Source organism: Eulemur rufifrons, chromosome 9, assembly GCF_041146395.1.
Source record: "Eulemur rufifrons isolate Redbay chromosome 9, OSU_ERuf_1, whole genome shotgun sequence".
In the NCBI taxonomy this organism is placed as follows: domain Eukaryota; kingdom Metazoa; phylum Chordata; class Mammalia; order Primates; family Lemuridae; genus Eulemur; species Eulemur rufifrons.
Window position 1 is genome coordinate 8,901,555 of NC_090991.1, and position 10,874 is coordinate 8,912,428.

General features: G+C 50.4%; 2 protein-coding genes across 8 annotated transcripts; one reads left to right on the forward strand and one right to left on the reverse strand.

Moving 5' to 3' along the window:
• Positions 1 to 5,073: 5,073 nt before the first annotated feature.
• SAT2 (spermidine/spermine N1-acetyltransferase family member 2) lies at positions 5,074 to 6,573 on the reverse strand. Of its 2 annotated transcripts, XM_069483315.1 has the most exons (6): positions 6,390 to 6,573; positions 6,182 to 6,233; positions 5,967 to 6,050; positions 5,780 to 5,881; positions 5,592 to 5,632; positions 5,074 to 5,459 (listed from the first exon to the last, which is right to left on the reverse strand). In XM_069483315.1, the coding sequence occupies exons 1-6, from the start codon at positions 6,453 to 6,455 to the stop codon at positions 5,292 to 5,294; spliced, it is 513 nt and encodes a 170-aa protein (XP_069339416.1). In that variant the 5' UTR covers positions 6,456 to 6,573; the 3' UTR covers positions 5,074 to 5,291. The 2 variants fall into 2 exon arrangements, with proteins under 2 accessions (XP_069339416.1, XP_069339417.1); XM_069483316.1 differs by lacking the exon at positions 5,780 to 5,881.
• A 1,038-nt stretch (positions 6,574 to 7,611) lies between these two features.
• SHBG (sex hormone binding globulin) lies at positions 7,612 to 10,630 on the forward strand. Of its 6 annotated transcripts, none has more exons than XM_069482014.1 (8): positions 7,612 to 7,817; positions 7,978 to 8,069; positions 8,243 to 8,432; positions 8,763 to 8,924; positions 9,218 to 9,323; positions 9,452 to 9,588; positions 9,944 to 10,151; positions 10,464 to 10,630. In XM_069482014.1, the coding sequence occupies exons 1-8, from the start codon at positions 7,701 to 7,703 to the stop codon at positions 10,610 to 10,612; spliced, it is 1,161 nt and encodes a 386-aa protein (XP_069338115.1). In that variant the 5' UTR covers positions 7,612 to 7,700; the 3' UTR covers positions 10,613 to 10,630. The 6 variants fall into 6 exon arrangements, with proteins under 6 accessions (XP_069338115.1, XP_069338116.1, XP_069338118.1 ...); XM_069482013.1 differs by having other exon boundaries at positions 7,613 to 7,817; positions 9,164 to 9,323; XM_069482018.1 differs by having other exon boundaries at positions 7,648 to 7,817; positions 8,243 to 8,394; positions 8,817 to 8,924; positions 9,164 to 9,323.
• The last annotated feature ends 244 nt before the right edge of the window (positions 10,631 to 10,874 follow it).

A 10,874-nucleotide genomic window follows, 5' to 3' on the forward strand; every position in this document is an offset into this window, starting at 1 on the left:
CTCCAAAACAAAACAAGAAAAAACAAAACAAACAAACAAAAAAAAAAACCGAGGAGGAGAAGGAAAAAGAAACAGAGATGAGGAATAGGTATAGAGGGAAATCCTAAGGAGACAATGGTTGTTCTTAAAAGTGGTCAGGGAAAACCATGAAGAGGAGGTGATGGAAATTGAGATTTAGGGATGAGTAGGAGTTTGCCGGAGGAAAAGTGCAGTAAGAGTATACTTTACAAAACAAGTAATACAGTGCTGCAGGGGAGCAGAAAGAGCATGTCCTTTGGGGAATCACAAGTAGTTCAAATAGCATTTGGCTGAAATAGAGAGCTGCAGGGAGCTGAACCGTGAGGGCTTGTAAATCAGGTTAAGGAGAATGGCTTTTACTTAGTAATGGAAAGCCATTGAAAGATTTTGAGCACTAGCATAATGTGATAAAATTTTCAGTTTACAACTATGAAGAATAGATTGAAGATTAAGGGTGGTCCCAAAGTCAGTGAGACCTATGAGGGGCTGTTGCAGGTGAGAGAGATGCTGAGGACCTACTTAGATTTGGGCTCTGGGCAACAGAGGTACAGCCTCCATGAATTTGGGCCTGCTAGAAGCAGAATCACCAAGAATTGGTGATGGAGGGCGGGGTGGGGTGAGAAAACAGTTAAGTAATGGGTGGAACATAGGACAACTGCCAGATTTCTGACTTGGGTAACAGAATAAATGGTGGTACCAATCATTGAAGAGAGAACACAGGAGACAAAGTTTTGAGGGAGAAAGTGATGAGTTTAATTAAGTTTGCTTTCCTCTCTGAGTTTGAGGGCCCTGTGGGCCATCCAGATAGAGACAATCCCTTGTCCCCAGCAAATTTCTCTTTCAGGTCCCAGTGTAAATATAATTTCCTTTGTCTTCCACTATACCCTACTAGGGTAGTTCCCCTGCCTCCCAGTATCAAAGCATCCTGTACTCCTTCATGGGACTCATCACAGCTGTAATATTAATAATATGTCCAGTGTCTTTCTTCTGCCAATGCTATGAGCTCTGTGAGATTAAAGACTGGGTTCCATGTCTGTCCCCACTATTGTCTACCCAGTACCTAGCACAGTTCCTGCCACAGCAAATAGTAACTAAATGAAGGAATCAATGTCCTGCAGGTCAATGGATACACAGATGTGTGACCCAGGAGAGGTCTGGGGCTGACAGGTGGAATCACCAACATTATTAGTTGTAGTTAAAGCCATAAGAGAGGCCTGGCGTGGTGGCTCACGCCTGTAATCCTAGAACTGTGGGAGGGCGAGGCGGTGGGTCACCTGAGGCCAGGAGTTGGAGACCAGCCTGAGCAAGAGCAAGACCCCCATCTCTACAAAAAATGGAAAGATTAGCTGAGTGTGGTGGCACATACCTGTAAGTCCCAGCTACTCAAGAGGCTGAGGGAGGAGGATCACTTGAGCCCAGGAATGTGAGGTTGCAGTGAGCTGTGATGACACCAATACATCCTAGTCTGGGTGACAGGTTGAGACCTTGTCTCAAAAAAAAAAAAAGAGAGAGAGAGAGAGAAAATTACGTTACTAGAGAAATGAATTGGATCCACGATGAAACTCAACTAAACCAGTGTTTAAAGGCCTAACAAAAGAAGAGATGCCTGCAAGGGTACCTGAGAAGGAACAGCAGGAATTAGGGGGGGCAGAAATGGTAGGAGATTATCAGCAGTGATTCTGAGGCATAGGCAAAGAGAGTTAGAGAAATAAAGTGGGGAAGGTTATCCACAGTGCTGACCATCAGACTGAAAAGTTTGGGTTTGGACTCTGAAGCAAAAGAGAGACTTATTTTGTTTTAGAAATGACACCATCCCCAACTCCCAAGCCCCCAGCATGAACAATCATCTCAGGTTTGACTTTTTCTCTTCTTCCTCTGCTCTAGTTATTGTTCATTCAGCCAAAGAATGGGAGTGGGAAGAGGGGAAACAGCATTTGGGGCAGGAGAGTGGCATTTGCAAAAGGCCCAGAGGGGAGAGTACAGTGCATTGGAGGTGCTGAAAAGAGTTTAACATGATTGGAACCTATTTGGAGAGGAAACATGGCTGGAAGGCTTGCCTTGGGCCAGAGCTTGGAGGGCTTGAAAATATTTAGAAGTTCGGGTTTTCTGCTGGAAGTGATGGCAGCCATTATAGGATTTTCAGCAGACTTCCATTTTAGTAAGATTACTTTAGCTGAAGTACAAAGGATACTGTAACAGAATGCTCCAGCATGCCTTAGGATTTCTAAATAGATAAGAAATTGGAGGAAGATAGAAAGATGGATAGATTGGCTCATGCCTGTAATCACACCACCTTGGAAGGCCGAGGTGGGAGGATCACTTGAGCTCAGGAGTTCGAGACCAGCCTGAGCAAGAGTGAGACCCCATCTCTATTAAAAAAAAAAATAGAAAGAAATTAGCTGGACAACTAAAGATATACAGAAAAAAATAGCTAGGCATGGTGGCACATGCCTGTACTCCCAGCTACTTGGGAGGCTGAAGCAGAAGGACTCCTCGAGCCCAGGAGTTTGAGGTTGCTGTGAGCTAGGCTGACACCACGGCACTCTAGCCAGAGTGACAGAGCAGGACTCTGCCTCAAAAGAAAAAAAAAAAAAAATAGTAAACCTAGTGAACTTGGAGGATAGGATACAAAACAAGGCTAAGAGACCAGTTAGGAGTCTGTGGCAATTTTCAGAGAGGTAACATTGGAAGTGGGAATAAAGACATGCACAGACTTGAGATATTTTAATTAAGTTTTCATTATTCTCCCCTTTAAAAGCCCTCACCCTAAACCTCTGTTCTCCCTGGAATGGCTGGAACCCAGGCCCTTATCACCCCATTCCAAGCAGCCCCAATACCTGATAGGATCACCTTATAGAAGGCTAATGAAGGCTGGTGCGTGACTCACACCTATAATCCCAGAGCTTTGGAAGGCCAAAGTGGGTGGACTGCTAGAGCTCAGGAGGCAATAATGAGCTATAATCTCGCCACTGCACTCTCCAGCCTGGGTGACAGAGTGAGAACCTGCCTCTTAAAAAAAAAAAAAAAAGAAGAAGAAGAAGAGTGGGCCAGAACCCAAGGATGTGGATGGACTCTTGGTGGCCACGAAAATGGAGTGACTCTGGAGTGCAAAGATATCCTGTGAATGTTAGTAAGATCTAGGGTCAAGGTGAGGGGAAAAACATAAAGAGTAAACTCTGACTGAGCACAGTGGCTCGCACCTGTAATCATGGTACTTTGGGAGGCCAACGTAGAAGGATCACTTAAGCCCCGGAGTTCAAGACTAGCTATGTACCATCCTGAGTGGCATAGTGAGACCCCGTCTCTACAAAAAATTTAAAAAATTAGCCAGGTGTGGTGGCACGTGCTTGTAGTCCGAGCTAGTCAGGAGGATGAGGCAGGAAGATCACTTGAGCCCAGGAGTTTGAGGTTGCAGTGAGCTATGCGCTGCATTCTAGCCTGGGTAACAGAGTGAGACCCTTCCTCAATAATAATAATAATATACTCTCCATTAAATTTTAAGTTTAAAAGCCCTCATCACTAGATAGATTGTTAATGTTTAAAAGACAGTAATCTCTCCCACGTTAACATGAGCCAAGAACATGAAACTGGATTCTCCTGGCTTCTCCCTGGAAAAGGGGCTGACCAGCTTCATTACTTCTTTTTTTTTTTTTTTCTGAGACAGAGTCTTACTCTGTTGCTCTGAGTAGAGTGCGGTGGCATCAGCCTAGCTCACAGCAACCACAAACTCCTGGGCTCAAGTGATCCTCCTGCCTCAGCCTCCCAAGTAACTGGGACTACAGGTACAAGCCTCAACGCCCAGCTAGTTTTTCTATTTTTTTGAGACAGATTCTTACTCTGTTGCCCAGGCTAGAGTGCCGTGGCGTCAGCGTCAGCCTAGCTCACAGCAACCTCAAACTCCTGGGCTCAAGCAATCCTACTGCCTCAGCCTCCCGAGTAGCTGGGCCTACAGGCATGTGCCACCATGCCCGGCTAACTTTTTTCTACATATTTTTTTAGTTGTCTGGTTAATTTCTTTCTATTTTTTAGTAGAGTTGGGGGTCTCGCTCTTGCTCAGGCTGGTCTCGAACTCCTGACCTCGAGCGATCAAAGGGTTAACAGTGACTATGTAAACAACGTCTTTTTTTTTTTTTTTTTTTCTAATTTTGATATAAGGTTTTGCTATGTTGCTCAGGCTTGTCTTGAACTTCTGGGCTCAAGTGATCCTCCTACCTCAAGTAATCCCTGAATAGCTGGGATTACAGACAGGTGCCACTATGCCTGGCTCTTCTATTTTTATTTTATGTGTACATTCCAATTCTCCTACAACAAATGTGCACTACATGTGTAATAAAATATTATAAAAGTAGGAAATGAGCCTGTTTCTCTCCCTGTGCCCATCCATGGTCCTGAAGGTTTTCTTTGGTTTTGCTGAACTTCACTATTTTTAAGGCGTGCCAGAATGGAAATAAAGATTTTGTGACTTTTGAAAAATAAAAAGCACTAGCTGGCTGAGCTGATTTGTTTTGTTTTGTTTTTTCTTTTTCCGTTTGCTTTTTAGAGACAGGGTCTCACTCTGTCACCCAGGCTAGAGTGCAGTGGCACACTCATAGCTCATTGGAACCTCCAACTCTTGGCCTCAAGTGACCCTCCCCCCTGGGCCTCCCAAAGTGCTGGAATTAGAGCCATTACACCCACCCTGTTATCTTAGAGTTGGGGCAAATGGTCCTTCTCAGTGCCCCTTGAAATGCCAACACCAGGTGGCAGCCTGTTCTGTCTGCTCAGTTGTGGGCCTGCCTCAGTCTTGGGTGTGGCACAGTTCAGTCCAGACATTTGAGGCCTTTGTCTGGGTCCCAAATGTGACCAACAAGCTTGATGTAACAAGCTTGCTCCTTGCTCATTTTTACTCCATCTGTCACAGGGCACACCCAAGACCTGGCCCACTGAGACTTAAAGTCACCTGGGGGGGGGGGGGCTCTTACCCCCAAGGAAAACATCCACTGACCAGAACACTCAGGAAGGGTCTTGAAGTGGCTGAAGCTTACCACCTCATCAACACCTCTACCCAACACCACATCAAGACATAGTAATTCTCATTTATTTTTCACCTTCAACAAAGAGGAAGGACAGCTCTGGAAATTCTGCTCTTTCCATACTTCAGGATAGGTACCCCCAACCCTCCTTCCTTCAGGGAGGCTTGGGTGTCAGTATCTGTGGGGATAATCACTGGGGAGTGCTTGAGCTGGTGGGGAAGGAGAAACTCAAGTAGAGAGAGAGCCCCCCATGCCATGGCGTCATCTTCCTGCCATCTCCCTCATCGCCTCTCCTTCAAAGCGGAAGGAGTGCCAACCCTCAGCTTCAGTCAGATCTTGGGCTCCTAGGGCCTTGTACAAGTCCATGGCCCTCTTGTTCCAATCCAGGACTGCCAGGCGGAACTGGGAGCAGCCCTTATCCAGGGCCACCTGTGGGAGAAGACATCATTTACTTTCCTGAGGTCAAAAACAAAAAAGGCTTTCTCACCTCATCAACCCGGGTTCCTCCATATACCCTTGCTTCTTCAGGGCCTAGCTTGCAGTCCCCACCCCTCTCCTCACCTCGGCCACCTTTGTGATTATTTTCGAACCAATTCCCTGACCTGTTGTAGGGAGAAAGAGGCAAAAAGAGTGATTGTTTGAGTTGGAGAAGATCAGAAAAGGCCACAGTCTGGGACCGGGGGCAGAGGATGGTGGTAGGGTCTGTGGGTTGCTCTGCTCCCACCCCAGCCTCAGCCTCTGCACAGTACCCCGATATTCTGGTGTCACATAGATATCTTCCAGATAAATGCTGCGTCCCTTCCATGTACTGTAGACGAAGTAGTATAGCCCATAGCCCACCACACAGGGACCTGGGGGAAAGAAAAGAGGGTTATGGCCTGTGGGAGCCTCTGAGGCCGACTGGACAACGCACTTCTGAGGTCCAGGTGCTCTTACCCTGTAGCTCCCCGGGGGCTGGAAGGATCTCTGCTACCAAACAGTGATAGAAAGGATTCTCTCCAAAGCCATCTGCTCTCAGGGCTGCAGAGATTGGAGTTGTGACAAAGAGAAAAAGAGGACCTGGGTGTAAGCCCATCCTTGAGCTGCCGCCTGGAGAATCCACCCCTCACTTCCTCCCCACCCTCCGTCTTGCCTGGGTGCTGAGCCCCCACCTTCTTCACTGATCGTCACCTGATCCGAGAGTTTCTCGTACTCAGCTAGTTCCTACGGCGTGGGGACAGAGGCTAGATTAGGACAGGAGGACCCCGCTGCTCCCCGAGCAGAGTCCCACGGCTCGCCCCTCCCCCTGCCCGCACCTCCTTACTCCCCAGCTCAGCCCGCGCGGCTCTGACCCCCTAGTTTCCCACCAGCAGCCCTCACCCGAACCAGCCTCAGGATATCTGCACAGTCTCCCTCCTTGGCCTCTCGGATTCGCAAAGAAGCCATCCCTCTCCCCACCGTCTGGGATCAAAGTCCCGAGACTTCGGCAAAGGGCAACTGGGAGGGCCTACAAGCTCGGATCCCGAAAAGCCTGGGAGAGCAGGGTGGCGGGGGCGCCCGGGCTGGAAAGCGGCGCTGTCGGGGCGGAGACAGTGGGCTAGCAAGGCGGTCCTCATCGCCCGGGTAAGCCCCTAAATTCCGCCGCTGCAGGCGCACACCGCTAGCCAATCAGCATGCAGAGTAGACGCATCCCCGCCCCCCCCGTCAGCCCCGCCCCCAACGCCCCAGTCCTGTGACCAGGCGCCTGGGCAGGGGTCAAAGTTGGGAGTGCGAAGGCTTCTTTGCTGTTGTTTGGACGTCCCAGCCTCCATCGGCTGAAAAGCTTCCCCCCACCCCGTGCTTCTTTAATTGAAGTATGCACTATCTGCCTTAGCCTCACTCTCGCTCACCCACCCAGACCGTGGGTGAGCCCCAAGACCCCCAGGTCTGACAGCTGTTTCCTACAGCTCTGGAGTGGCTGAAAGTGTTATTTCTTTCAAGGGCATTTACATTTTTAAATGGGTCAGGGAGAGGGTGATGAATTTCTACTGGTAGACTGTTAGGCCCTGTAATAAATGGATAGGGGAAGATAATTGGGAGTGAGGGGCGGGTCCACTTAGTAGCCACTAAATCATAGACAGAGACAATACCTTCTTGTGAGACAAACCTCAGAGGCCTGGGAAGACACTGGAGGAGGTGTTCACACCAGGTATCTGTGCCTGAGTTATCTCAATTAACCCTCATTCATAGCAACCCATAAAGTGTTATTTTCCTCATTTTACAGACAAGGACACTGAAGCACAAAGTGACTTGCTGAAGGTCACCCAGCTAAATATTTAGGATTCTATGTCTCACCTCTAGCCCTAAGAAAGGACGATCCTTGGGGATCAGGACAGGACTGGTTCTGGACCTCAGGCCTGGCAAGGCAGCCTCCCCAGGTGGGGAGAAGGCTTGGAGGACCTAAGTCAGGTTCTACAAGAGGGGAGAGGAAATGGGCTGTCCTCTCCCAGCTGGTAAACTTTCTCAGCAGTGGGGGATGGTAGTGGAGGGACCATTTGTCCTCATTGGGGCCCGCAGGGTCAGTGCCCCATCTCCTGCCCCGCTGATCCCCCGGTGCAACCTTTAACCCTCCACCGCCCATGCACAAGGCTGCCTGCCCTCACTGCATTCTCCAAAGAGTTGTCTGAGCCACAGAGTGGACAGCGGCTGATTATGAAGAGCAGAGGCCCACTGGCCACTTCGCGTCTGCTGCTGCCGCTGCTGCCACTGCTGCTGCAACTGCCTCACACCCACCAGGGACGGCCCCTGAGACATACTCTCCCCACCCAGGTGCAGGGGTGGGACAGGGCACTACTTCATGTGTGTGTTTAAACGAGCTACCCTTTGGCGCTGCCTGCTTTCCTTCTCTCCTCTGGCCCTGTGGCAGGGCCTCTCCTTCTGTCTCTGACATGTCAGTTGCTTCGGCTTGTTTATTTTCTCTTTCTAATAGAGGGCCCAGGACCCTCCTGCTGTGCACCTTGGCAATGGCCTAGGACAACAGCCTGTCGCTGTCACAACCTTTGACCTCACCAAGATCACCAAGTATGGGTTGACTTCATTCATTTCTTGATCCAGTTCCCTGACCCTACCAGCTCTTCTCTTTTCCCTGTCTTCCTGTCTTTCTCCTTGAATGCCACCCCCCCACTTCCCACAACCCCACGTTGACCCTCAAAGGGCACACCCCATACACAGTCTTTCCTTCTGTGTCCTTCCAGAACCTCCTCCTCCTTTGAGTTTCGAACCTGGGATCCAGAGGGAGTGATTTTTTATGGGGATACCAATCCTAAGGATGACTGGTTCATGCTGGGACTTCGGGACGGCAGGCCTGAGATCCAGATGCACAATCAGTGGTCCCAGTTTACAGTGGGCGCAGGACCTCGGCTGGATGATGGGAGATGGCACCAGGTAAGCTGGCTCTGGTCCTGAGGCGAGGGGTGTCCGGGATGGGTCTGAGGAAAGGGAACAAAACCAAGTTATTGGGCATCCCTTTACCATTCTCATCTCATTTAATCCACATAAAACCCACGAAGGAGCTCTTTTTGTCCCCATTTTTTTTTTCCAGTGGGAATGGTAAGGCTCAGTCAGTATATAAGCAACAAGCCCTGAGTGGGCCAAGGATGCCAGCTGAGTATTCAGGGATGTGTTCTTTCCATTATAGCACTGGCCACCTCAGAGGAAAGTGGCAGAGACAGGCCCCAGGGGCCTCTGATTCTGCTTCTCATCCCCCTCCTGCAGGTGGAATTAAAGATGGATGGAGACTCAGTGCTGCTGGGGGTGGATGGGAAGGAGGTGCTGCACCTGAGACAAGTCTCTGGGCCCCTGGACACCAAAGTCCAGCCCATCCTGAGGATTGCCCTGGGGGCGCTGCTCTTCCCCGCCTCCAACCTGCGCTTCCCGGTAAATACATGGGGTGGAGGGGGAAGTGGTGGCCAAGGCGTGGTAAAGAACTGCTGGGTGGGTGGCCATGGGAATCTAAATCCATGGTTTGAAGGAGAGGGATGGTATGAGAGCTGCATCGGGGAGGCCAAATGCTTGTGTCTCAGAGGGGAATAAACTGAGAGTGGGGAGGCAGGGACTAGGGCACAGATGCCCTGATGTCCACATCCCTCCATCTTCCCTGCCCCCACCTCCTCCAGCTGGTCCCCGCCCTGGATGGCTGCTTGCGTCAGGGCACCTGGCTGGGCAAACAGATCCAGACCTCAGCCTTTACCCCTGCTAGCCTCAGAAGCTGCGATGTGGAGTCACAACCCGGGATATTCTTCCCTGCAGGGACTCATGCAGAATTCAGTCTCCAAGGTAGACTTCCTTGGAGTCTGTTTTTCCCCATGGCCAGCTCTGCCTTCCTCTGTCTCCCTCCACCACTGGCCCCTCTGTTTCCTGAAGGCCCAGCTTTGGGGCCTCAGGAGGATCATTTCTCCCCCCAGACATTCCCCAGCCTCATGCGGAGCCCTGGGCCTTCTCTCTGGACCTGGGACTCGAGCTAGTGGCAGGCTCAGGCCACCTCCTTGCCCTTGGGACACCAGAGAACCCTTCTTGGCTCAGCCTCCACCTCCAAGATCAAGTAAAGAGGGAGGATGGGGCACTGCCTGTGTTCACTGGAGCCTGGCAGCAACACGGGAAAAGAGGCCTGCAAAGTTTCAATATTATAATATTAAGGGTAGCGCTCAGGTGCGGGTATGGGGCGAGGGACATATCTTGAAGCCTCCCACAGCAAGCAAACAGTTTTTACTTAGATTGCCTATTTAGTTGGGGTGGGTGTGGCTTCACAGAGGTTAAGCCTGGAAAACTGGGGCAGGATTTAAGTGGTGAGGATGGCCAGTAGGTGGAGGTGTAGCTGAGAGGCACGATTAAGGCAGTGAGAGATGGGGCCACAGGGAGGGGGTTCTGCTGATTCTTTCCTCCCACATGCTCTGCAGAAGGTGGTGCTGTCTCCTGGGTCCGGGCCAGGGCTGGATCTGCCCCTGGTCTTGGGACTGCCTCTTCAGCTGACGCTGGGTGTGTCCAGGGTGGTCTTGAGCCAGGGTCTGAAGACAGAAGTCCTTGTTCTGCCTTCCTTGGGCCTTGGCCCCATCCTCAACCTCTGGGCCCAGCCTCCAGGGCGACTCTTCCTGGGGGCTTTACCAGGTGGGAGAGAGTGGTGTTCCAGCCCGCACACCATTGTAAACAGTTAAAGGGAGGGGCACATTTTGAGAGGAAGGAAGCCTCTGGTAGGGAGGAAGAAAAGGCCACAAGAAGACACAGGATATGGGGGCAGTGGGAGGCAGTGCTTTTGAAAACTCAGGTTGGATTCTCCCCCTTTGTTAAAAAAGAAGCAATTAATTAATTAAAATTAAAAAAAGAAAGTTCAGGTTGGTGAAGTGGAAAAGTAAGGAGGAGTTTCTGGATCCAAGCACCCACGAGGTGCTCTAATGCCACCTCTGTGTCACTTCCCTCCAGGAGAGGACTCTTCTGCCTCTTTTTGCTTGAATGGCCTTTGGGCACAAGGCCAGAGGCTGGACATGGACCAGGCCCTGAACAGAAGCCAGGACATCTGGACTCATAGCTGTCCTCGGAGCCCAGGCAATGGCACTGACACCTCCCATTAAAGCCCTACCTAAGAACTCCCTTGCAAGTCACTCATTCACTTACTCAACAAATATTTACTGTGTACTGGGAAGGTACTAGGCACTATGTCAAGCATTGGGTTGTATCGATGAACAAAACCAATCTGGTTCCTACCCTCTTGATGCCCACAGTCCCGTGGGGAGGCAGGCACCCATCAAAGGCTAACTACTAAGTGGATAATTGGGAAACTGTAAGCACCACACAGGAGACTCTCAGAGTTGTGATAGCGTGCAGATTGGGAGG

Excerpts from the sequence above, each read along its gene's own strand:
- SAT2 (XM_069483315.1), bottom strand. The coding sequence starts at position 6,455 with ATGGCTTCTTTGCGAATCCGAGAGGCCAAGGAGGGAGACTGTGCAGAT. Across the intron at positions 6,051-6,181 it reads GGTGACGATCAGTGAAGAAG|CCCTGAGAGCAGATGGCTTT; the intron begins GTGGGGGCTCAG and ends CAATCTCTGCAG. Across the intron at positions 5,460-5,591 it reads TAATCACAAAGGTGGCCGAG|GTGGCCCTGGATAAGGGCTG; the intron begins GTGAGGAGAGGG and ends CTTCTCCCACAG.
- SHBG (XM_069482013.1), top strand. The coding sequence starts at position 7,701 with ATGAAGAGCAGAGGCCCACTGGCCACTTCGCGTCTGCTGCTGCCGCTG. Across the intron at positions 8,433-8,762 it reads ATGATGGGAGATGGCACCAG|GTGGAATTAAAGATGGATGG; the intron begins GTAAGCTGGCTC and ends CCCCTCCTGCAG. Across the intron at positions 9,324-9,451 it reads TGCAGAATTCAGTCTCCAAG|ACATTCCCCAGCCTCATGCG; the intron begins GTAGACTTCCTT and ends TTCTCCCCCCAG.